At 37.9% G+C, this 26422-nt stretch overlaps 1 protein-coding gene across 3 annotated transcripts; it reads left to right on the top strand.

Moving 5' to 3' along the window:
- The first annotated feature begins 208 nt into the window (after positions 1–208).
- LOC146455394 (plasma membrane calcium-transporting ATPase 1-like) lies at positions 209–26110 on the top strand. 3 transcript variants are annotated; one of them, XM_085094346.1, is made up of 10 exons: positions 210–361; positions 910–2332; positions 6262–6649; positions 7239–7336; positions 7621–7800; positions 19265–19459; positions 19924–20115; positions 21128–21550; positions 22704–22928; positions 23593–26110. In XM_085094346.1, the coding sequence occupies exons 2-10, from the start codon at positions 941–943 to the stop codon at positions 23692–23694; spliced, it is 3195 nt and encodes a 1064-aa protein (XP_084950472.1). In that variant the 5' UTR covers positions 210–361; positions 910–940; the 3' UTR covers positions 23695–26110. The 3 variants fall into 3 exon arrangements, with proteins under 3 accessions (XP_084950474.1, XP_084950472.1, XP_084950473.1); XM_085094347.1 differs by having other exon boundaries at positions 250–361; positions 762–2332; XM_085094348.1 differs by lacking the exons at positions 22704–22928; positions 23593–26110 and adding an exon at positions 22078–22676 and having other exon boundaries at positions 209–361; positions 21128–21595.
- The last annotated feature ends 312 nt before the right edge of the window (positions 26111–26422 follow it).

Genomic DNA, 26422 nt, shown 5'->3' with positions numbered 1-26422 from the left:
TGCATATAAACAAGAAAAAATGATCTGTCACGTCAGAGTTTGTTGTCACGCAAGCAAGATATGAAACGCCTTAAAAAAAAATGATCTTAATCTTAAAACAAGTATGTTTTCAGCATTGGTAAACCAAACGTGCAATATATCGGACTCGTCATTTTTTTCCCATAAATTTTGCCTGAAGCTGAAGAAACGACGGGAAGAAACGCAAACATGTTAGTACCTAGTCTCTCCTCGGCTTTTTTGGAAGGGGCCGGGCAGGAGGGCGCGAACGAATTTTCGGGAAAACAACGAGAGCTCTTGAATAAGTACTGCCACGCTGTCTTGTGTGTGTTGAAAACGGTCCAACTAAATCCAAGAAATTAAGGTAAGTCATTAAAACTCCTTTTATAAGTCTTTGTAATTTATTATCAGTAACCACCAACCGAGCTTTACTGTTGCAAGTTTCGTTCTATTGCTTCGTCAGAGTTCGTGAGTGTTTAACAGTTTGGCGACGATTTTAAGGGTCATTCAGCTGTATGAGCCAAGTATTAGATTTTTGAGGTTGTAAATCCTTTCTCTGACAACAATCTTGTTAATTTTTTGTCGTTACTGATACATGATGTGTTTACAAAACAGTCAAGTCGCCCACGAGGCGTTGTCTGCAAAAGCTTATAAAGCTGAAAATTAATTCTTTTGCCTCGCATAAATTAAGCTGAAATAGCTAGAGCGTCACAAATCATTTTTAAATTTGCTTTCATTGTTTCTTTCTATTTCTTTTGTATCAGGTGATCAGCCCCAACAGATCAACCTTCGAAGACAATAGTCCTATTATATATATTAAGCCTATTGTCGCCGAGCCCTAAACTAGGTATAGTCGTAGAGAGAGCATTTCTTTATTCAACGCTGTGCTTGTGATTTTCGTTCACCATTTAGATTCTAGCACGTTCAACGGTCTTTTTCCAACATGGCTGACAAGGTAGACGCGAGGTTTCTCCCTGACCTCAGGAACGCCCCGAAGGAAAAGCTGGTTGATGTACTGAGTGACAAAAGGGGTTACGAAGCTATTATTGAAAAGTTTGGAAGTGTTAATAACGTCATACACGAGCTTCACACCTCGTCCACCAAGGGAATAATTGGTATACATGAGGCTATAAGACACAGGCAAGAAATCTTTGGAAGCAACTTCATTCCTCTAAATCCACGTAAACATATCTTGAGTTACCTTTTATGTGCCATGAGAGATTGGGTGATATTGGTGCTGTTTATTGGAGCCTTGATTTCTGTTATTCTGGGTGCAGTTTATCCTGAGAAGTGTGAAGGCCATGACACCTTTGTTGTAGCTATGTATGAGGGAATTGGCATCATCAGCACTGTGGTGGTCATGATTCTGTTGATAGCTTTCAGTGACTATCTGAAAGAAACTGACTTCCGTAGCTTACATTCCAAAATCAACAGAGAGCGCAAAGTGAACGTCATCCGCAGTGGGAAGACATCAGAAATCTTATCCAAGGATGTCATTGTAGGAGACCTGTGTCAGCTTGATGTCGGAACTCTTATCCCTGCTGATGGAATCATTGTGCATCAGAACGGCCTTGTTGTTAATGAGTCAGCTTTAACAGGCCAAACAATGATGCTACCCAAGGAAATGCACTCGCTGGTGTTTGCCGGCACTCATGTCGTGGATGGAAGTGGTAAGATGATAGTGATGGCTGTGGGAGCTAACACCCAGTTGCACAGGACTACAGCTCCGTCTCCTACCTCACCCTCGATTGTTTCATTTAAACCAGCATTCCCTGACCAACCAGATGATGTTGATGAAGATGCCATTACCTTCGAACACAAGGAAGACCATGCTTTGCTGCAGGGGAAGATTAACAAGACTCAAGTTGCGCTTGGCCGTATAAGTGTGTTTGTGGCAGTGGTTGCTATTGTTGTTATAATCATCCGCTTCAGTGTTGATACTTTCTCAACACTAGGATTAGGCTTTCATCCAAGCCATGTCAATGAGTACATAAGAGCATTGATCATTGGCATCGTTGTTCTCATCATTGCTGTCCCAGAAGCACTATCCCTGGTGATATCTACATCGCTGGCCTTCTGTGTCCGCAAAATGTACCATGACAAGGCTTTAGTACGACATGTTGACATGTTAGAAACGATGGGTAACATAACAAACATTTGCTGTAACAAGACAGGAGTGCTGACTCAGAACCGCATGGTGGTGGCAAAGAGCTACCTTGGTGAACAGCTGTATGAAGGAGAACCACAGCAGTACAAAAACAGTATTCCAAAAATACTCTTCACTGATCTGTGCAAGGCCATTTCCATCAACACAAGTTATTTTTCACAAATTCTGGTATGTTTTGATCAAACTTTACATATTATTTTATTTTATTTTAGTATTCTGCAAGGTACAAAAGGATTTGCAGTATCCCAAATATCATATGGCTAATTTTGAAGAACTACATGAGGAATGAAGCATTGTTCTTACAGTTCTATCATTTTGTGCCTCAGTGGGTGTTATTTATGATTTTTGTGGCTCTTGTGTTTTTGAACTCCCTTTTAGGATGATATTGGCATTTTGCCCTTTTGTTGAAGGGTTTCATCCTTTTTTTTTATGCCAATTCCTATCTCACACATTCTGCAAAACATTTTGAATGCGTCGATCTGTGTTACTTTTGAAAAGTTATCGCGGATTATTTGCTGGTTTTTTTTTTTCTGAATTATAGCTTAAGAAACTAGCCCTTTTACATGATACGGAAAAAAGAGATGAAATTATGCATGCATTGTTATTCTCTAGAATATTCTTTAGGCATCCATTGTCATTGCATAGTTCAAGGGCTTGAGAGGCAGAAACTGCCTAAGTTTTAGTAGTAAATATAGTTATCTGTTAAGTGTTAATGTTAATTTTTGTGACAAGGTAACTTCTAAAAATTATTGTGAATATTTATCTTAAAATGTTCAATTATTCAACTTAGCTTAATTAATATAGATCTTTGTTATTCCAATTCTACCATAGCTTAAACAAAGTAAGACTAAACAAACAGGCTTTAAAAATATTATTACCTTATAGGAAATTAGCAAAACACATTGACAATGTGAAGAAAATTTATGTTACACAAATTAACATGAATTTTTCAAAAGTTTGGTTCACATGCATAAAATCAACACAAATTTTTTGATAAGCAACTTGCTTTATTTACTGCGATTTTCATAATTCTGCAAACTCGTACTTTACATTTCTGAATGCCAAACTGCGTTTTGGCTTACATCAATAAAACTTTCCAAGACAAGTGCACGGGTGTTTCTAAGTTTTTTTTTAAGCCGAAAATTTGGTTTTGAAGCCTTACTAGACCCTATCAATTCAAAAGATAGTGACCCTGAAGATCCAATAGAGGAGTCATGAAGTAATAAGGTTTTGTCATGAAATAAAGGTGCTTTAAAATAACAATGTTTTAAAATAGCGTGCATTAAATTTACATCAACATTAATTCAAGATACATTAAATTAACGCGAATTTTGTAAAATCGTGCTAATAAAGTGCATTGTTAATTTCCTTTAATAAGGTAGTTATAATACGGTCAAAGTGAACTTCGTGAGAGTGGTCTAACTGATTATGTCGGAAAACTGTTTAAGGTGATTCCATCGAAAGAACGTTTGTAATGAGAATTTTTTGAAAATCTCTTCAGATGTTAAGTACATCTAGTTCATCAGAAAAATAAAAAGAGGGGGTCACCGTGCTTGTTTTCACCTTGGAGGGCTGTAGTATCTCACTATTTTCTAGGCATGTGACCTCAATATTAACAGAGCTAGTCTTCAGCGAGAAGTGCCCACTACTTCCAGAAAGTTAGTACTGACAATGAAATACTAGCATTTTTCTTATAATGGTACTGTAACTTTGTAGTAAAACGCCATAAAGTGGCTAAATAAATTAATCCCATAGCATAATAGGGGACATTCAAGCTGTTGTACACTTCCCGCGAAACATCCAAAATTGATCATAGTAGTGATTCCACAACAATTTTTCAAAATTGAATAATGAAAAATAATTGAAACTGGGATATCGGCTTAGAGAGTCGTATTTTCTTTAATTTCGTTGAATAAAAAATGGGGGTCACCGTGCTCGTTTAGAAGAAAAGGACCATTTATTTTCTTGCCAAGCTTAACCTCAAAGAAATCCCGCAATGTTGTGCGTGCGCACGCTAAATGACGCGAAAAATTATTCGCAGCAAGGATGCGCAATGCAATTCAGTGGAATCACCTTAATTTTTACTGCAAATGATTTTCAGTGATATTATTTTATTTCTTCAGGTGTAATTCAGGAATAGCTTTCTTGGAGAGTTTTCTCATAGAATACACAATAATATATTTAATAGATGTGACTTTCTGTGTTTTCAACTGACTCTGTCAGTAACTCAGACCGTCTAAAAGCTAATTTAATCCCTCTCCCCCCTATTCTTTTCCTGGAATTTGTCCCCTATCCCAGCCCTCCCTTGGAGGGGATATGAATATTATCTAAAACCATGAGTAGTAGTATTGTTATTGTGAATTCACACAGCTAAGAATGTTGAAGCTGGGTTTCTTCATTGGCTCCGGGCAACAACAAGTTGTCTCGGGAGACCAAGACACGCCCTTTATTAAATTTCCAATACCTTCCTAAGGGTCCTTGTCAACCCCAACAATGCACGTTTCTGGATCAGTTTAACAGAAATGCCCACATCAATGACCCTCAGATTGTCCTTCAACCTCAATGGTACTGATCCCAATGCTCCCACTACCACCGGAATCACCTTTGACCTCATGCCTCACATTCTTTGAATTTCTCTTGCAAGATCTTGATACTATCATTATTGTACTGTTATTATATTGTATTATTATTATCATTATCATCATCATTATCATTATCATTATCATTATCATTATCATACTGTGTTCAGCCACCTTAATTTACCGGATACTTTAAATAACATCACTACACCAACTTTTTCCAGCAACAACGAATATGAAATGTGGTTGAGAATAACACCACGGCGTTAGATTACGACGACAATTGGAATCTGCTATTATATAAAGAGGCCTTCCACATCAAGCGCCAATTGCCATTACTTAACAACGGATTAAAATCCAGCAGGGAACTGTGCCTGTTCTCTTGAGTATACCTTGTGTAACTATTTAAGCTCCTAATTTTGTATGCATTTTTAGTCTGATGATGGTATGGTTTATACCGAAATATAACTGTCACTTGAGATCTTGGTTTTGTTCGTTTGTTTTCAAAATTTAAAGACACGATGAATCTACTCAGTCTATCGTTTATCTTATATAACTATCACAAATTTGTTTACAAATTTGTTTTGATAAATCTTCATAATTTAAGCCTGCTTATTCTGCTTTAAGTACCTATAGTTAGTTTGATATAGATTAAATTGTAACTCCTAATATCCATTTCATTACCAAAATTAAAATATTTGCTGGTTTTCCAAATTAAACAAAATAATGATAAAAGTCAGTGGTCCTAATTCCCCTCCAAATATTTTGACAGAGGCCATGTTCGGGACATCCACAAAATTGTATCCTGTAGTACAAGATGTACTTTGTGTATGTACTCCTTTCTCTAATCGTGGGAATTTCTAAGTAAAGTGCATACCTTTTGGCAGCCATCCCATTCCCACTCTACCTATTCATTTGCTCTAGAGTTTGCTCTGGAGCAGTTTGCAGTTTATTTATTTCTATTAACATTCTGTGATTGTAGGATTAACCTTGCCTTGTGTTTTATTATTATTATTATTATTATTATTATTATTATTATTATTATTATTATTATTATTATTATTATTATTATTATTATTATTATTATTATTAGTATTAGTATTAGTATTATTATTATGACCAATGATCTCTTTCATATTAGTATTTGTTTTCTGTTTGAACTAATTTATTCAAACAAAGTTTATGTAATATGACCACTGTCAGGCTGAACATTTTTGGTAGTGTTAACGGGTGGTAATGGGCTAGCATAGAATTGCAATAGCCTTCAAGAAGGTAGAAGATGTGCAGAGAAAAACAGTAGAGGAAGACAAGACAAAATATAACTCTTTAATTTATGCCAGTGTCACAAAGAGTTTTCTTTTTCAGTTTTTGCTAGCTTTCATAATTTAAGCTGTAATGTATATTGAACACAGGGTTTGAAATAATTAAAAAATACTTGGGATAGTTGATGAAAGGCTTGAATGAGTTTTTAATCAGTCTCTAATGTATATCTAACATTGTGTGTTGATTCTTTTGTAGGAGGACGGTAAAGATAACATCCCAAAACAGGGTGGAAATAGGATAGATGCTGCTCTGTTGCAGTATCTATTTGAGTTGGGAGAGTATTACCAGACATGGAGAGATGACTTTCCTGAAGACAAGTTAATCAAGGTGTTTGAGTTCACTCCTGATCGCAGGTGCATGACAACTATCGTAAATGATGGAGAGGGACGATTCAAGGTTTATTCCAAGGGAGCTGCTGATGTGCTGCTGAAACTGTGCACCTCTATTGTGGGGACCTCAGGGGAGCCAATGGAATTAACTAAGGAACATATGGAAAATCTTTCAAGGGACGTGATTGAACCATGGCAGAACAATGAGGGGTTACATTTACTATGTCTTACCACAAAGGATATCTCATCTGATGGTAAGATCAGGGGACAGAAGAATAATTAGATTGTTAATCAGTATTCTTAAGACCAGAAAAGGTTGATAAAAAATGGACAATCAACAACTATTATACATTCCCAAGTGGTCATCCTAATAACTGATTATCGTAAGTCACCACCTATCTATTTTACCACTTAATTCCTTGACACTGTTTTATAGTGGTATTACTTCAGGCAATATTTATTACCTATGGCAGGTGATCACTGCTCCTAGGAGACCATTTTCCTTGAAATTTTGGTTAGGCATTTAAAAGAGTGTCTACTCTAGTTTTCTTATTTATTTATTTATTTATTTATTTATTTATTTATTTATTTAAATCAATATTTTTACAGGATCATCCAGTTTAGCATAGCTAGTTTGAATAGAGCCTTGATATAACACAAATTTAACATTTAATATACAGACAACACAAATGTTTAAAACATAACATTGAACTATACATACGGTTACATATACCCCATGATTGCATATTTTAAAAATTTTTGAGAAACAAACAACAAATAATTTTTTGTATTCAACCTAACTGATGTGAAAATGTATTTCTTGAATTTTCTTGTCTCTTTCAGATGTGGAAAGAATATTGGACAGGAATGAAGAGAGTGAGATCCTGGAAAACTTGACACTCCAGGGAATCGTTGGCATAGAAGATCCAGTTAGAGACCATGTACAGTGCTTTTGATGTTATAGCATATCCTAATATTGGCAGGTTCTAGGTGGAAATTGTTTGTAATGATGTCTTTTGTTAGCAATACATTTTAAGCCTTGTCTCTATGCCCTGTTGCTTCAGACAAAAATTGTACCTTTCGATCCAGAAAGTCTTCCTTTTTTAATCTGCCTTCTATTTAAATGGATTGGTTTTAGATCAGCCCACCTTGTTCTAGATTAAGCAAGGAAACTTGAGATGATTTTGGTATGTTCTGTAATTAATAAATTATGCTGTTTTTCCAGGTGCCTGATGCAATATGGAAGTGTCAGAAGGCTGGGATTACTGTGCGTATGGTGACTGAAGATAACGCCATTACTGCTAGGTCAGTGGCAGTCAAATGTGGCATCATCAAACCAAACGAGGAAAGCCTCATGTATGATGGTGAAGAGTTCAATAAATACATCAGAGACCCTGACAGAAAGGTAACTATCACAAAAGCCAGAACCTGATGATAATTTCAGGACATATAAGATAAACAATAGACCGAGTAGATTCGTGTCTTTAAATTTTGACAACAAATGAACAAAACCAAGATCTCAAGTGACAGCTATATTTCGGTGTAAACTATACCATCATCAGACTAAAAATGCATACAAAATTAGGAGCTTAAATAGTTTTTTTTTAACAACTTTATTAACACTTAAAAAAACCTTAGATATTACAATTTAGTCCCGAACATTTCTCAATTATAAGTAATACAATTATAAGCAATACAGTGGGCATACAGGCTTAAATGCCTAAAGCCCCATGGACTCAATGAAAGTGATTTCTTTTATAGCCAAAACCAGTCTACGCGAAAGCGTAAAAACTAAATGGTCAGTCTCTTATAAAGCCATATTGTATTTTCTGCGCGCGCTCTTGCTTTTAGCGCGCGTAAGTTGCTTAATTTACAGTTTGAGTCGTTAATTTACATAGCGCGCATGTACGCTACCGCTTTAAATTTAAATTGTAACTTGTAAAAGATCTTTGAGAACAACCTTACAGCAAAAATTTATAGGAATTTAACAAGGGAAGAACAGCAAGCCCTTGAGAATTTAAGAAAATACGATGACATCGTAATTAAACAAGCAGACAAAGGATCAGCTGTAGTGTTAATGGACAGGGCAAGGTATATCAATGAAGCTATACGTCAGCTAAGTGATGTGGGGGTTTATGTGACATTGGATAAAGATCCAAATACTGATATGATTAAAATGGTTAACAATAGGGTTCAACGGGCACATGAAGAGGGAAGTATAAGTGACAGTGCTCTGTACTATTTGTTAGTAAATAGTACGGGGAAAGCAGGAAGGTTTTATTTGCTGCCAAAGCTGCATAAGAAGGGCTGCCCGGGCCGACCAGTTATCTCGGGTTGTAATACACTGACAGAAAAGATTTCAGAATTCGTAGATTATCACCTTAAACCATTGGTAGCTTCTATCCCATCATATGTCAAAGACACGAATGATTGCCCTCATAAACTTGGCGACATTGACAGACTCCCAGAAGGTGCGATTATGGTTTCAATCGATGTGGTGGGTTTATACCCTCACATACCTCACGATGAGGGCTTAGCTGCTATAAGACACGCGTTAAATGGTAGACTGAATCAGGAAATACCTACTAGTCTAATTGTTGACTTGGCAGAGTTGGTTCTTAAGAACAACAACTTTGAGTTTAATGGCAACCACTATTTGCAAATCCTGGGGACGGCAATTGGTACTAAAATGGCGCCTGCCTATGCAAATCTGTTTATGGACAGACTAGAAAGAACACTAATTTCTGAGCCAAGGATCAAACTATATCTATGGTTGAGGTATATTGATGACGTCTTCATGATGTGGACAGGTAGTGAACAGGAACTCATCGAATTTCTGAACTACATGAATGAAGCGCATGCGACCATCAAATTTACGTGGAGTTGGTCTAAAGAGAAAGTAAACTATTTGGATGTTCAAGTTATCAATAACCAAGGCAAGATTGAGACGGACCTTTATACAAAGCCGACAGATAAACATCAGTATCTCTTTCACACTTCTTGTCATCCCAGGGGGTGCAAACAAGGCATTCCATATGCTCAAGCACTAAGATTAAGACGAATCTGCTCTACAGAGGCAGCCTTCAATAAAAGATCCGATGAACTCAGAAAAAGTTTGGTGGCAAGAGGATATCAAGAAAGATTTGTGCGGGAACAGATAAGGAAAGCTACATCCAAAACTAGGGAAGAGGCATTAACACCACGCCCTCCGGCAATTAACAACACGTGACTTCCTATGGTGGTGACATACCATTCCAATCTACCTAATATTGGCGGTATCCTGAGAGACCTTCAACCACTTCTGCACTGCTCTGACAAATGTTGGAAAGCAGTGCAGGATGTACCCATGGTGGCATTCCGGAGGCCCAAAAGTCTAGGAGACTATCTTGTTCACGCGAGACTAAAACCAGCACGTTCTCGAGGGTGCCAGCCACCAGGAACCGTCAGATGTGGGGAAAGACGCTGTCAGGTCTGCACGCATCTCACCACTGGGAGCAGTTTCGCATCAAACACCACTAAAAAGACCTATACAATAGATTACGAGCTTAATTGTAACTCTAATAATGTTATCTATTTGTTAAATTGTAAAGTGTGTGGCATTCAGTACGTAGGATCAACGAGTACTAAGTTCCGTTTGCGTTTCAATAATCATAAAGGTCGCATTAGAGCACATAGTAGACTCCTAGTTAATGAGAAATTAAGAGACGATCTTATTTATCAACACTTTAATAGCCCAGGCCACAATGGTCTTGATGATGTAAGCGCGCAACTTATAGACAAGGTGGCCAATGAAAAGGATCTTCTTGACAAAGAAGGACAGTGGGCATACAGGCTTAAATGCCTAAAGCCCCATGGACTCAATGAAAGTGATTTCTTTTATAGCCAAAACCGGTGTACGCGAAAGCGTAAAAACTAAATGGTCAGTCTCTCATAAAGCCATGTTGTATTTTCTGCGCACGCTCTTGCTTTTAGCGCGCCTAAGCTGCTTAATTTACAGTTTGAGTCGTTAATTTACGTAGCGCGCTTGTACGCTACCGCTTTAAATTTAAATTGTAACTTGTACGTTAGTGGCGTGTAATGCGCTTTACGGCCATTCACCCTGATGAGGGCCGGTTTATCTGGCCGAAATATAGGTGACTTACACAGGACCATCAATTTGTGTACCTTCATTTATGTTGATTTATATATATAATCTGTCACAAGCATCAACTGTAGATAGTAGTCTTTGGGTAAAAATATACTAATCACAATTGAAGACAACCAGTGTTTTCTTTAAAGCCTATATTTCGGCTGCATTGAACAGCCTTCATCAGGGCTAAAACAACGGTGACAAATCCGTGCCATACTATTTTAAAGATAACTGTATACAAAAGTACGCGTGAACTAACGCCTGTAAATGTGCGCGTGCGATAACAACTATAAACTGAAGCGTTCTAGCGTCTTGCGCGCCTATTTTGGACCCAAAAAAAATCATCCGTATTCAAACCATACGGGCTCAAAGTATTGAGCCTGTATGCAGGCTTTTAGCCAGGATTTTGAAAGTGGGAGTCCAAATTTTATGTGGGCCTTCATAGCATGGTGCCGCAGGCGCCATGCTGGTAGGGGGGTCTGAGGGCATGCTCTCCCAGAAAATTTTGAAAAATTGAAGCCTCTTAGATGTGATTTCCGCGATTCTGACAGCTGTAAACGTCTTTCAATTTACCTATTAAACCGCTGTTTTTCCTTGATAATTTTACTAATCTATCCTTTCCTCAACTTACCTTGTTTAAGATTGAATTATATTTGGGAAAGGAGCTCCAGTTGTTATGAAGAGTGATTGAAATTTGAAGTTGTCAAGCCATGATTTACACGAAAGAACAGATATGCGTGGCTTTGTTGGTCGAACTGCATTCTGGTCTACAAGTGCCAGTCTCCCAAATTCTCAGAAATGCAACATCTTTTATTATTTTCAGTAAAGAACTTAAATTTATGTGTTGTGTAGTCATCATTTACATTCAGACAATTGGTAGTGCAAAGCCTAAGACCTTTTCGAAGAAAACAAATCTACTCAATTACAACTGTAAGTCAGTTTAATAAACCAATATAAGGCCTAAACTGTTGAACTGCTTATGGGCCTAAATTGTGCGTTATTTGGATTTTATATTCTTTGCAGTTGATGGTTGAAAGTTACTCTAGCTGCCTCGTAGTGGACGTCTTCAATTGGAATCCGGCGTAGACAAGACGTATATCCTCATAACTAATCACCAACGCGCGTATTTATTTATAGCAGCCGGCAAAGTAGCCTGGAGACGACTTGGTAAGCCAATATCACTGAACAGCGGCTTTGCCTGTGAAATCGCTTCGCTCAACTTTGATTCATTTTATCAAAACAGAAAGGAAACTCGCTAAAAAAAAGTGTTAATATAGAAGAAAAATATGACAGCAACACTAAAACAACTCTTGAGAGCAAAAAGGAATGTAAGTTTTATTAATTTATAGACAATGTTTTGTTACATTAAGCACAGAAGTTCGTAAATGGCCGCCCAAAACAGGCCGTCGAAAATCTCCCATTTCTGAGAAGTGGCCGTCCTTTGGACGGCCGCCTGGCTAAAAGCCTGCCTGTATGCTCATTGTCCTTCCTTGTCTCTCAGATTTTCTATCTTGTTGACTCTGTCAATTAACTGTATTTTCATATCATGCACCCACTGAGAAAATATCTCAGTTTGTGGATCATCATTTAAGACCTTTAGTGCCTGAAATAGAGTCCTACATTAAGGACACTAATGACTTCTTAAGAAAGCTTGGTGAGGTACGCGGGCTACCGAACAATGTCATATTATGCACGATCGACATTGTTGGACTTTACCCCCATATTCCCCACAATGAAGGCCTGGAAGCAATAAGGGAGGCACTTTCCAATTCTCAGGATTTACAACGTGGAGAGTGGGAAGGATCGCTTCACGTGGTCGCCTTTGCAGATATGGTGTTAAAAAGTAACAATTTTGAATTTAACGGACAGCACTACGTTCAGAAATTGGGGACTGCAATAGGGACAAGGATGGCACCGTCATATGCAAATATTTTCATGGATTAACTGGAGAGTCGTTTATTGCGGGAAGCAGAGTTTAGACCTCATACTTGGTGGAGATATATAGACGATATCTTTATCATATGGACGGAAGGCGAGGAAAAGCTTAAGGTGTTTCTTGATTATCTGAATAATGCGCATGATACCATCAAGTTTACTTCTAAATGGTCCATGAGTGAAATTGAGTTTTAAGACGTTAGAGTGATGAATGATGATGTAAGAGTGATGAATGATGGACGGCTGGAGACGGATTTGTTCGTTAAACCAACTGACAGTCATCAGTATTTGCACTTTAGTTCTTGTCATCCAAAGGCGTGGAAAGAGGGCATACCTTTTGCTCAGGCCATGCGTTTAAGGCGAATTTGTTCACAGCAATGCGATTTTGAGAAAAGAGCAACAGATCTTATCACTTTTCTGGTGAATCGAGGATATAAGAGGAAGTTCGTGAAGGGTCAAGTAGCTAGGGCGAGGAGGATAACGAGGTCAGGGGTGTTACGGGACAAACAACGACAAAGGAATAAACGGGTGCCATTCACTGTTACATACCATCCAGGATTGTGGAACATCGGAGGGATTTTAATAGACGTACATCCAGTCATTCAGTCATCTGACAGATGCAAAGAAGCCATAGCTGATGTTCCTATGATAGCTTTCAGGAGACCTAAATGTTTGGCGGACTATCTAGTTCATGCGAGAGTAAAAGGCGGACAGCGAGAGGGTGGAGAATGTGGTACACATAAATGTGGATCAACTAGATGTGAAGTATGTGACTATTTAGATGAAAGCAGTTGTTTTAAGCGCACTGATTTTGCAAGGGAATATTCTATTAACTATAATTTTAATTGTAACTCGTCAAATGTAGTTTATTTGTTGACATGTAAGATTTGTAAACTTCAGTATGTTGGATCTACTACCACAAAATTTAGAACGAGATTTAATAATCATAAATCTAGAATGAGGCGCCACAGAAATTTAGATCAGGCTCAGCGAGATCAAGATGATTTGTTGTATAGGCATTTTTGGAGTGACGGACACAATGGATTGCATGATATGAAAATACAGTTAATTGACAGAGTCAACAAGATAGAAGATCTGAGAGACAAGGAGGGACAATGGGCATACAGGCTCAATACTTTGAGCCCGTATGGTTTGAATACGGATGATTTTTTTTGGGTCCAAAATAGGCGTGCAAGACGCTAGAACGCTTCAGTTTATAGTTGTTATCGCACGCGCACATTTACAGGCGTTAGTTCACGCATACTTTTGTATACAGTTATCTTTAAAATAGTAATGGCACGGATTTGTAACCGTTGTTTTAGCCCTGATGAAGGCTGTTCAATGCAGCCGAATTATAGGCTTTAAAGAAAACACTGGTTGTCTTCAATTGTGATTAGTATATTTTTACCCGAAGACTACTATCTACGGTTGATGCTTGTGACAGATTGTATATATATAACATTGATAGATTAAAATTCTTGGCTTGACACCGAAAAGTACAATTACATAATTGGTCGGTAAGTTAATGTTACACAATAAGGATGGAAAAATTTAACTGCCTAAAATAAAATAAGGTCCTCAAATGGTTTCCATTTTTTGTTGAACATATTCATTTTTGTTTGTTTAAAAGCTATGTATTTTTCCGTTTCGTCTTTGTCAAGCAAAATTCTCTTAAAGTGGATGAAAGAAGGGTTTATGTTCCTACACCTACAGGTCCACAGAAAGTTTTTACCTAGAATAATTATATAATTAACCAGATCCATCTCCTCCTTTAGAAATCCAATAACAACTTGATGCAACGAGACATCTGCACCCACAAAGCTTATTTAAAATGTTAGCAATAACCTCGTTCCAAAAGGAGTTTGAAAAAGAGCAACTAAATTAGATATGACTTAGAGTTTTGAGTTTCTCATGGCAAAAACAGCAGTTGAGGGCTAAAACGTAGCCTATTTTATAAGTATATCATTTGTGTACAAAAAAAATAATTTAAAACCTTATATTGAAAGGAGCGTATATAATGTTCATTTGCAACTCCTATCGGTAGCAGGTAGACGTCAGAAATTTGGTCATCTCCCAAATCAAAATCTTCACCCAACCTCACCCATTTCCTAGGCCTTTCATATACATGTTTTATCAAATAGCTGTAACAATCGCGGCATTGAAACGTTTCCAAATTAAGAACCCACCTTAAAATTAGGTGAAGTTGATGTGCGTAACTTTTGTGGAATTGATTGTCTTAGACCTGTCCATGTCAGGAAATTAGACTTTGTTAATCCCTGTCTTTTGTCTTTTGTGTATTTAATACCATGATCAAAATACTGTCTATAAAACACGCTTTTCCGCTCAATCAAAATTTCTTTGTTGTTCCAGATGATGTATCTGTGATTATTAACCGGATCACCAATGTCTCTTAGCTCTGACCACCACAGTAATAGTTCATAGTAAAAAGGTGAAGAAATATTTAGTTTCTTCACATCATAGTTACATTCAATAAGGAAAAATCCACCTTGGTTAGTTAGAAGGAGTCTTAGGTAGGACTTCCAAAAGCCGGTACAGTCTACATCAACTATCCGCTTTAACCAACTTAACCTCAATGCCTCAATCATATTCTCGTAATCAATCATTTTAAGACCACCCAATTCATAGGGTGCGTCCGTTACCCGACGAGTGACTTTATCATTCCCATTCCATAAAAACTAGAATACCATTGTGTTGAATTCCTTAATAACTTTGGACGGAGATCATTTTTGGGAGTAACAATGTCTTAATGATATTTACTTTACCATGAAGTGATAAGCCTCTCCACTTCCAAAGATTCAATGTATTTTTAACTTTCTTTAATCTCTGTTTAAAATTTTTCTCGACAAGAAGTTGTATGTCACAAGTAATAAAAATTCCTAAAAATTTCACACACTTCTGCCACTTAACTCCAAGTTCTTCTTCACACTTCCGAAGAGATCCAATCCACATTGCCTCAGTTTTTGTGACATTTAGCTTTAGTCCAGAGACTTTCTCAAATAAAGCTTAAATAGTTACACAAGGTATACTCAAGAGAACAGGCACAGTTCCCTGCTGGATTTTAATCCTTTGTTACGTGATGGCGATTGGCGCTTGATGTGAAAGGCCTCTTTATATAATAGCAGATTCCAATTGTCGTCGTAATCTAACGTCGTGGTGTTATTCTGAACTACATTGATTGCATATTCATTGTTGCCGGAAATAGTTGGTGTAGTGATGTTATTTAAAGTATCGGTAAATTAAATAAATTATGGATAATGGTTAAATGTTTGCACGTGCGAAGATGTTTGTAAATCGCACTCGCTTTATCAGTTACAGCGTGTTCACGCGTTCGGGTGAAAAGAGTTCTGTTAGTTTTGCCTATGTAACAGTATGATGACTGGCAGCCAGGACAACTAAATTTGTACACGACGTGCGATTTGCTTAAAAGTGGCACTTTGTCTTTGTTGTTGGTGTAGAAACGCAGTTTTGTGGTTTTCTCGCGTATTCTGATCTGGGTGTTTGGGTTTTTTAAGCATCTCCACAGCTTTCGTTTAAAGGAACGAAGAAGTTGTGACGTTTTCTCGTCAATATAGGGAATAGAAAGCCAAATGGTGACAGGCTCATCCTTGTCTTTGTGTTGTTGTCCGTTGTGTGGTTCTTGTTGAGGGCATTAGATGAGAAGCGGCGAATAAGCGAGTGAGCAATGTGTGATGGAAAGTTGTTCCACGAGGTGATCTTTTTTAGTTGTTTTAATTCTAATTTAACCATATTGGGTGAGCATATTCTATGGATGTGGTCGACCAGTGCTCTAATCCAGGAAATTTTCTGACGCCAAGGAATGAAGCTGTCAAAGTTGGTGTATTGACCAGTGAAGGTGTCTTTACGGTAGATTCCAATGCCATTGGGTGAGATGTTAATATCCAGAAAGTGCAGGGTGGTGTTTTCAAACAAGTTGTAAGTGAAGCGTATGTTCTTGTCAGACTTATGAAAGTGGTCTAAGATTACATTGATCATGTCAGGTTTAATTAGGAGTAGCGTATCATCAACATATCTACAATAGAATGTTATCAGTTTTCGGTCAATGAGTTGTTTGATGACTGTCTGTTTAAACTCCGTCATAATAATGTTAGCCAATACTGGACCAAGAGAGCCACCCATGCTGACTCCATCAGTTTGTTCAAATAATTTGTTGTTGCACAAGAACATAGTTTTGGTGCAGGTGTCAAAAATTAGCTTCCGAAGCCTAGATTTCTTGAGGTTTGTGTCGTTCAGTTTCTTATTGAAGATTCTGTCCAAAATAATATTGAAAGTCCGTTGGAGACAAACGTTCGTGAAAAGCGATTCCACATCGAAGGAGACAATCTTGTAGCCTTAATTAAACAGATCTGGAGGCATTGATTTGATGCGATTGGCTGCATCAAAAGTATCCTTTAAAGTGAATTCATTCTGGGTGAGTGGCTGCAAGAGTTTGCTTATGTATTTACTGACTGAGTAGTGTGTGTTGTCCGTGGTGTCGATTTTAGGGCGGAACTTTGGTAAGCTATCAAACGGTTTGTGGATCTTCGGAAGGCCATGAGCACGAGCGGGTCTAGCATTCCGTGGGTGGATTTTCTTGTACGTGTCTTTGTCCAGTTCGCCACCTTTAACAAGGGTGCAGAGATATCGTTGGATGGTGGTAAGGCGATGATGGGTTGGATTATTGTTGATGGTTTTAAACTTTCTATGATCAGAAAACAGACTGTTCATTGATTTCATATAGTCATCTTTGCAGATCAGGACTACACCTCCTTTATCTGGTTTTAAAATAGCAGTGGTGGTTTGTACACTAGCTTCTTGAAGACTTTTATCTGCTTGTTGTCTTGCGATATACGCTTGTGATCAAAGTCTAGGATGTTAAAAGTCAAGGCACGGATGGCGTTTTTGGCGCGTTCGATTGAGTGAAAATTATTCTTTAGTAAGCTGTTACGAGTTAATTGTTCCCAGACGGATTCCGCAGAGGCGAACAAATCTGACTCACGAGGAGCGATCACGATGTCATGTTTCAGCCCAAACTGGAGAGCGGAATATTGATCGTTGGTTAGTTCCACATCAGTTAGGTTGAATACAAGCTTGTTTGGGTTTGGTTGGGTCCCATTCCAGCGATGTTTTTCGGAGAGGAGCTGTTGGAACTTCTTCTGGTGGCGGAGCTGAATCTTTTTTTCTTCTTGACTTAATTACTGATAGCGTGTTTGATGATAAATCTTTTCATCCACAGTATTTGAGATAGGTTGCGTTCGGCAGAGATGGTGTCATTCTTTAACTGCTTGACGAGACTGATTTTGTGATTGATTTTGTCGAAAAGGATTCTTCTGTAGCAGCAATGTTTCGTTTTATTATCTTTCGTCTTGAGATTCTTCCAGCGAGTGAATTTAGGATGGACATCTTCCTCGTGGCAACAGTACAGGAACTTTAAAGCGAGTTCCGCTGACAGTAACTTCTTGCTAAGCCTTTCAAATGTGACGGCTAACTTGTATGCTTGTTCATCAGTATTTCGGATATTATTCCAAAAGCCAGAACCTGATTATAATTTCAGGACAAATAAGATAATCGATAGACCGAGTAGATTCATCCAACCCAAACACCCAGATCAGAATACCGGTACCCGAGAAAACCACAAAACTGTGTTTCTACACCAACAACAAAGACAAAGTGCCACTTTTAAGCAAATCGCACGTCGTGTACAAATTGAGTTGTCCCGGCTGCCAGTCATCATACATAGGCAAAACTGACAGAACTCTTTTCACCCGAACGCATGAACACCCTGTAACTGATAAAGAGAGTGCAATTTACAAACATCTACGCACGTGCGAACATTTAACCATTATCCATAATTTATTTAATTTACTGGATACTTTAAATAACATCACTACACCAACTATTTCCGGCAACAACGAATATGCAATCAATGTAGTTCAGAATAACACCACGACGTTAGATTACGACGACAATTGGAATCTGCTATTATATAAAGAGGCCTTCCACATCAAGCACCAATCGCCATCACGTAACAAAGGATTAAAATCCAGCAGGGAACTGTGCCTGTTCTCTTGAGTATACCTTGTGTAACTATTTAAGCTCCTAATTTTGTATGCATTTTTAGTCTGATGATGGTATAGTTTATACCCCGAAATATAACTGTCACTTGAGATCTTGGTTTTGTTCATTTGTTGTCAAAATTTAAAGACACGATGAATCTACTCAGTCTATCGTTTATCTTATATAACTATCACAAATTTGTTTACAAATTTGTTTCGATAAATCTTCATAATTTAAGTCTGCTTATTCTGCTTTAAGTACCTATAGTTAGTTTGATATAGATTAAATTGTAACTCCTAATATCCATTTCATTACCAAAATTAAAATATTTGCTGGTTTTCCAAATTAAACAAAATAATGATAAAAGTCAGTGGTCCTAATACCCCTCCAAATATTTTGACAGAGGCCATGTTTGGGACATCCACAAAATTGTATCCTGTAGTACAAGATGTATTTTGTGTATGTACTCCTTTCTCTAAAAGTGGGAATTTTAAAGTAAAGTGCATACTTTTTGGCAGCCATCCCATCCCCACTCTACCTATTCATTTGCTCTAGAGTTTGCTCTGGAGCAGTTTGCAGTTTATTTATTTCTATAAACATTCTGTGATTGTAGGGTTACCCTTGTCTTGTGTTTTATTATTATTATTATTATTATTATTATTATTATTATTATTATTATTATTATTATTATTTCATTATATATATTTTTTTACTTTCTTGTTTGTTTTAGATTAATGCTGAACGGTTCAATGCCATGTGGCCCAAGCTTTGTGTCCTTGCACGAGCAAAGCCATCAGATAAGTTCACATTGGTTAAGGGTATGATAGAGAGTCATATCAAACCTGCTGGAGAGATTGTAGCTGTGACAGGTTCAGGGGCTAATGATGGACCAGTCCTAAGAATGGCTGATGTGGGATTCACAATGGTTAGTTGTTGTTTTTTCCATATCTTTCACTTGGTTCACAGGGTGGAAAGCTATGTAAGTTACGTCTACTTTTCCTTGATTTCATACCTTCATTGACTCCAATAATTTGCTCCCTTATTTTGGAATGAAAGCTCTCTCCAACAATATGTGTGCCAAAAAACATAATAAGCCTTGATAGTTAGCTTTATGAATAAGACCTGTCTCATTTTATTTTAGCTTTTCCAACATTCGGTAATATTTCTCAAATTTACTCAAGGCAAAAAAATAATTTGGCTGGGGCTTAGGATAGGATGGCAAATACATTATTTTTTCTTTCATACATGAGTCAGTGTGAATGAGCAATAAATCAAAATGGTTACTAGGTATTTTTGATGAATATTATTTCCTTGAAAACCTGAAAAGAAAGTCTTTGTGTCCTTCAGGTTACTACTGACACTAACACATTTTGATGCCAACGTTTGCAGGGTGTTGCAGGAACAGATATTGCTAAGGAAGCCTCTGATGTTGTTCTCCTGAATGATGATTTTAGCAGCATTGTAAATGCCATCAAGTGGGGCCGCCATATTTACCACACAATCCTAAAGTTCTTGCAGTTTCAGTTCACAGCGTGCTGGGTTGCTGTCATTGTGGTTATAATTGGAGCTTGCATTGTGGGGGTAAGATTGTGTTATTAATTTGTATTGTGCTGATAGACGGTGAACTCAACTGTTTGGTGTTCAAGACAGTTTATTAGAACAACTCACTCGTTTTTCATAGATCTTACACAACATTACATACTGGTATAATTTGTACAATTAAACTCATCTCCAATAGATGAGCTTGGGGAAAGTGCCTAAGAGGAGAAGATGGCGCCAGGCAAGATACGAGCAACAAGCAGAGCATGCAGGTTTCCATGGCAACCCTGAGAGTGGCAACCACCCAGTCACCATCATACTGATAGAATCAGTGGAGATACTTACCAACCCACATACGTATCATGAACAACAGAGGGGAGGGAAATCAAAAGCATACCACAAGCAGATTCAATGCTCACAGAGCTGGAACGCTACATGTCAGCCCTGCAAAACCCCGTATGAGACCCCAGATGCACATGACCGCCCAAACACCCCAGACCAGCATTGGCACTAGTCTAAGTTAGCCTAAATTACATTTAGCTGCATAATCATAACTTTTTTTCACTTTTTGCACTTTTCGCAAATGAATATACTTTGTACATTTCTCTTCATACACATATTTTCGTCAACAAATTTCTATCAATTGCATTTCCTAACATTAGTTTTTGGCATTTAAACCCTGCCCTGACTGGCTAGCTCAGTTAGTTGCCAGCCTGCCAAATGGTTTGCAGGTTGTGAGCTTGAATCCAAGTTAAATTACCAACCAATAAAATAATTAGTTTAGCTTATAGTGGCTGTACTCAACACCTTGTATCAGGTCAGATCCATTTCTGCTGGCCTTGTCTCGTCTGCCTCATCATGCTGAATTTGTAGGAGAGGCAAGTGATCTGTGTACGTTCCTCTGTGATTAGGCTGGGTGGAGTGTCTATCATGCTTGTTGAAATACACTGTAGGTGCCTTAACATGCTGATGAAATCCTATCTTATCCTTCAGTTATAAAAAATGAAAACATGCCATCAAGTTGCCTAACTAGAGTTTGCTGTTATTTTTTTAGAGGAGTCCTCTGGTAGCTACACAACTGTTGTGGATCAATCTGATTATGGACACACTGGCCTGCTTTGCCTTAACAAGAGATATCCCAATTGATGACCTACTTAAGTACAAACCATACGGTCGTCACAAGCCTCTAATCTCCCGTACCTTGCTTCGCAATGTGATTGGTCACAGTATCTACCAACTGGTTGTTATGTTTTTGTTGATTTTCAAGGGGGATGATTTGTTTGACATTGTAGATGGCTTCCATTCTGACACATTTTGCATGCCAACCCAGCACACTTCTATCGTGTTCACAACATTTGTGTTTATGCAACTGTTTAACGAAATCAATGCACGAATGCTCCAGGAAAGAAATGTGTTCACTGGAATCCACAAAAACTATGTTTTCCTGATCATATGGCTTGGACAAGCTGTCATGCAGGTATTGCTGTTGATGTGGATTTTTTCAGTCTTGCCTATTATTATTGTTAACCCTTTACCCCCCAAGAGTGCCAATTGGCACATAATTCCATAACTCTTTCAATATTTGACAGATTTCTATGAATTTTTGACACAGAGATGATCTTGTGAAGATCTACTCATTAAAAGGATAAAATCTTAACCCCCCCCCCATATGTGATATGTTGACCACCCCCATAACTTTTCAACTTTTTTCCCCCAGAGGTTGTGGGTCTTAGTACATCTCTCACATTAATGAACGTGTTGAGAGCTGCAAAATGAGCTATAGTTTAGAGGTATACCTAATATACACAAGGATTGGGACGTTTTTGAACTTTAAAATTTTTACGTTTTAAGGCCATTTATCTCAAAGCCATAACTTTTCTCATTCATAATTATATCAGTTATAAACTACATTCATGAGTAGCTTTAAGATGGTATATCATACATGCACATTGAGTCTGTAGTCTTGGATCTGGAGAAAATGTCGTTTTGCCTTGGGGGTTAAAGGGTTAATTAAGTTTGAAACATTTGCATTTTCTTGTACCACCACCCCACCTGTCCCCATGTGGGGGTAGGGTAAGGAGTGTGCTGACATTTCACAATATTTGACAAAAAATTATTTTATCACCAAAGAAGCAGTATAAAAATGAGGTATATATAAAAGATATAAATCCTTCAGGTGTTGGTTGCATTCTTCTGACCAAAGCCATCACCATTGCTGTATCAGTGTATGAATGGTCCACACGAATAGGTGCAGAGTTTAGGTGTGTGTCCAAAATAAAAATTGGTATTTCAGCATCATGAACTTGCGACAAATAAGTAAGTAGTTAACAAGGAAACACAAATTTATCAAAATTTGTGGTCAGCACAGATGGAGTCCTGCTTGAGTTGAAACTGGATGTTTGAGTTTGAAAAACCTTGCATATCTTAGAAGTCATTTTTTCGTACTGTTACTTCATTAAAGCCTGGCTATTTCTGCCTTTTGTTGAGTTTTTCTCAAGTGTTTAAACCGGCTATTATTGTTACAGTTTGATGATGTATGGGAAAAGAAACTTGTTATTCTTAACATACTAGTGTTTTTTTTGTTTTTTGTTTTTTGTTTTTTGTTTTTTTTTTTTTTGTACCTTGCCTAGATCATCATAGTGCAGTTTTTTGATACAGCATTCCATGTGGCTGGTATGGATTGGGATCAGTGGATGTGGTGCTTGTTTCTTGGTTTCACAGAGCTCCTCTGGGGTCAGGTGATCTTCACCATCCCTAAAAATGTTGTTCCTGGTGGACTTCGCTGTGTTGCTGTAGGCGTCCCACAAGGAAGAGGAATTGCCTACATCAGGAGCTGCTCCCGTGTTGAACAGACGGTACATAGCTCAATTACTTGTGTAGCAGGTGTCAATGTAGGTTTTGCTGTGCAAAGTTGGTGTGGAAGCAAAACTTAAGGAAATGGTTGCTACACAAGCTGAAACTTAAGGATATTTGAGTTCAGATCAAATGGATTGTCACCCTGGCTACCAGAGATCATTGAGTATTCAAAATTGTAGTTTTTAGCCACCCAGGCTTGAAGCTCTAAACAGACATAAATTAGGGGGATAGAACCCAGGGAAATAGAAGGGGGAGGTGTTGGGAAAAGAGGGGGCAAGCAAGATACCCAGGATGGAAAGGAGTGGAAGAAATGGAGGAAATGTTGTAACCTTGTTGAAAAAGGGGCAAAAAGCAGGTTTGATGGGTAGAGTAATCAGGAAGTGTGCACTGTATCACTTGTCTCTCTCAATCTTTTCTCTTGTTCTGAGCTTGACCTCACATTAGACACACCTCTCCCAGTTTGGATTCCACAGGTCTCTACCCTGTTGTTTTTGGCCTCCTTGGCTTTTTTCCCTGGGGTTGTCCACCTTAGGGATTTATGTGGTATGCATTCCTGCCCCCCCCCCCCCCCCACCACTAATTAAGATGCCTTGGAAATGAACAGACAGGCTTTTAATAGAATTGAAAAATCATTTTGAAAAATTTGGTCTTTTTGCTCAACAGGATAGTGGAATAAAGGCATCATTGCTGAGTCCAGTAGAGGATTTGCCATCAGAACCACAGTTTGCTGAAGTCAATGAAGAGAGGCTTCCATTCACTGAGTAAAGATTTACTAGCACTTAAGGAAGGTAGTACTTCAAAGTCACTCTATATTGGTGATTCTGTTGCATTCATACTGGCCTTAAGGACGGTGCTTACTTTTGCTACTGCGCATACATTCTTCACATCTCGTGATTGTCCAAGAAAGTCGGGTTTCATAACGGTGGTGCCTGCTAAAACACTACGCGGGAAAAGCAGATCTTGGCAAGGGTTATTGGAATCCAAAAAGAAAATTTGGGGCAACCATACATTTTTCAGAGATAATTAAGCTTCAATTTGGGAACAAAATTCCATACATTGTTTTGTATTTTGGCATGTTTTAGAATTATTGTTGCTTCATTATCTCCAATAGCCCTCTCTAAGATCTGCTTTTCCCATGTAGTCATAAACCGCGCAAAATAACTTTGATATTAGTAGGCACCATCCTTAAATCAGCTTCGTTTTCTAATAGTAGAACAGTCTCAATCCAAACCATCAAAGGAAACTGTTATTTGGGAATTGTATTGCTGCCTTTGAGTGAAGAATGGAGTAGCTCCAGAAGCATTAGTTTGAGATTGTTTGAGTGGCCAGAGCTGATATGAAAACAAAAAGTAAAAAATAGTGGTAAAAAATGAACTAAGATGAGGTTACGTATTGCTGAACTCTCGCCTATTTAAATGAAAGCTGAACATTAGTACTTCCTAGAAATACTGCTGTTTTTCTGTATTAGCAAAAATAATCCGTTCAGAATTGTTGAAATAGGCTCAGTTAAGAGGGATATAACAGAATCACCAACCAGCGAGGCATAACAGACAAATACAGGGCGGTGCGGTCAGTGAATGAGAATCAGTCAAAACTTACTTCAGTCATTCAATTCATTGTCCTTTGTATTTGTGTTGAGTTAAATCTAGCTGCCCTCTATAATAAGACTGTATAGAGGAGTTAGGTGAAATGACCCTAGCCTAGCGGGTCTTACTTGTTTGTGCTAATTCCTTAACCTTACTTGTAGCACTATAAACCCAGCAGTGCTAAGTATTCATGATTTTGTGTATGTTATTTATTGCTTTTCATGCTACAGTTAAAGGTTAAAAGTTGTTTTTGTTCAGTAAGAAGTTACATAAGAAGTTAACAAAAACGCATTGCAACGTACAAAAATATATAAAAACTGTTCAATTGAGGCCTTACACTGCTGTTTAAAAACTAAAAACTGAAATCCAAGCTTTCGCCGATCAACGGCATCAGGATCGATCGGCGAAAGCTTGGATTTCAGTTTTTAGTTTTTAAACAGCAGTGTAAGGCCTCAATTGAACCGACAGTTTTTATATATTTTTAACCATGCTGCTGAAGGACAACATGAACAGATTATTGCAACGTACAAAGTTTGATTAAATATTCTTGTGGAAGTTTAAGCAAAGGAACGTCCTTTACACAAACAAGTCTTTAGCGTCTCGCGATTTTCCCGACCCGTTCAGTTGCCTTTTGGTGTTAAAAATTTCTCAAGCTGAATGTTTCAAGTTCCTTATGAACCGCCAGTTAAACTTAACGCGCTCTTATTTTGCAGTTAAAACCAGACTAATACGCGTCAACGTTACAGAGAGAACTCCTGTGTGAAAGTGATTGTGGTGCTTGTTGTAACATCAAGGGTTCAAAAAACTATCATAACATCTTAGGGAATTAGTTTCAAAAGGAACATACCTACTATAACCGGCTTAAAGGAAACAAACAAGTCAGAGATATCAAACATGAGCTGGAACGTTTTCAATAAAGCCCTTAGTCGTAAATAAGGGTGCCCTCTGTTTGCCTTGGTACTTCTTGTTTAAAAAAATTACTAGCATCTAGGGTTCCTTTGGTAATTTCTGATAAGTGCCCCTCTCACTTTTTAATAAGAGTTCCCGTCTCGTGCAAATGTGGAGTTCATCCTACCGTTATATTTCTTATTACTTTTATTTCCTAGTCAACAGACCCATGTCCTTGACTGGCTGTCTGAGCCAGTCCCAAATGGGTCTGCTATAGAGGATGACACTTCACTGTGACTTACATACCGTTCACTATCGCTTGATTAGCTGGATGCGTTACAGTTATTCTAGGTTAAGAATGAAACTTTAAAAGTTTATGACGTGGCTATTTGAGGAGCCTTATTAGATTGATAATATTAAATTGCAAAGATATGTTGTAATTCAGTGTTAAAACTGCTAAAACTATAGATAGAAATTCTGTGAGAATTTCTGATTTTTTTTAAGTCAAGCATTTTGTAACCATTAAAATGGTTTACAGTGCGACACGCCTTACCGTGACCACCCAACAAACTTTTTTTTACAAGTTGGCTTACTTTGTAAAAAAAATTTTGTTGGGTGGCCACGGTATGACGTGTCTAACTGTAACAGTCGCTTCGTAAAACCATATTGCAAAGGTGCAAATAAAAAGGAAACGTCTGCTAAAAAAATGTGTGGGTGTTGTTCTAATAGTATTGGCCATGAATTTGAACGTAGCCTCTCCCCAATCCTCCCTGTTGTTCTTAAAGCTCGCAAAATACCAGCACTATGGAAGATGATTGCTAACAATCTCAATATTGCTGGCTTTAGCGCTGTGCTGTCGTGGCTCATCATAGGCGTTGTCTTGTGATCGATTCTTTATGATCGCAGTCTTGTCAGTAAGTAATAGACCGTATTTGTATTCTCCGTTTTGAACTGGATCGGGCTAGCTCGCAATAAAACGTAAAATCGAATGCAAGGCTGATCGGACAGCTAAAATAATT

This window comes from Pavona decussata, unplaced genomic scaffold (assembly GCF_977016875.1).
Source record: "Pavona decussata unplaced genomic scaffold, jaPavDecu1.1 SCAFFOLD_276, whole genome shotgun sequence".
Classification (NCBI taxonomy): Eukaryota; Metazoa; Cnidaria; class Anthozoa; order Scleractinia; family Agariciidae; genus Pavona; species Pavona decussata.
Note: the sequence above shows the minus strand (reverse complement) of the source record. Positions and strands in the feature narration are given on the sequence as shown.

Coding starts and splice junctions, on each gene's coding strand:
- LOC146455394 (XM_085094346.1), top strand. CDS start 941: ATGGCTGACAAGGTAGACGCGAGGTTTCTCCCTGACCTCAGGAACGCC. Junction 7,801..19,264: donor TCAGAGACCCTGACAGAAAG/GTAACTATCACA, acceptor TGTTTGTTTTAG/ATTAATGCTGAACGGTTCAA. Junction 20,116..21,127: donor TTGGAGCTTGCATTGTGGGG/GTAAGATTGTGT, acceptor TTATTTTTTTAG/AGGAGTCCTCTGGTAGCTAC.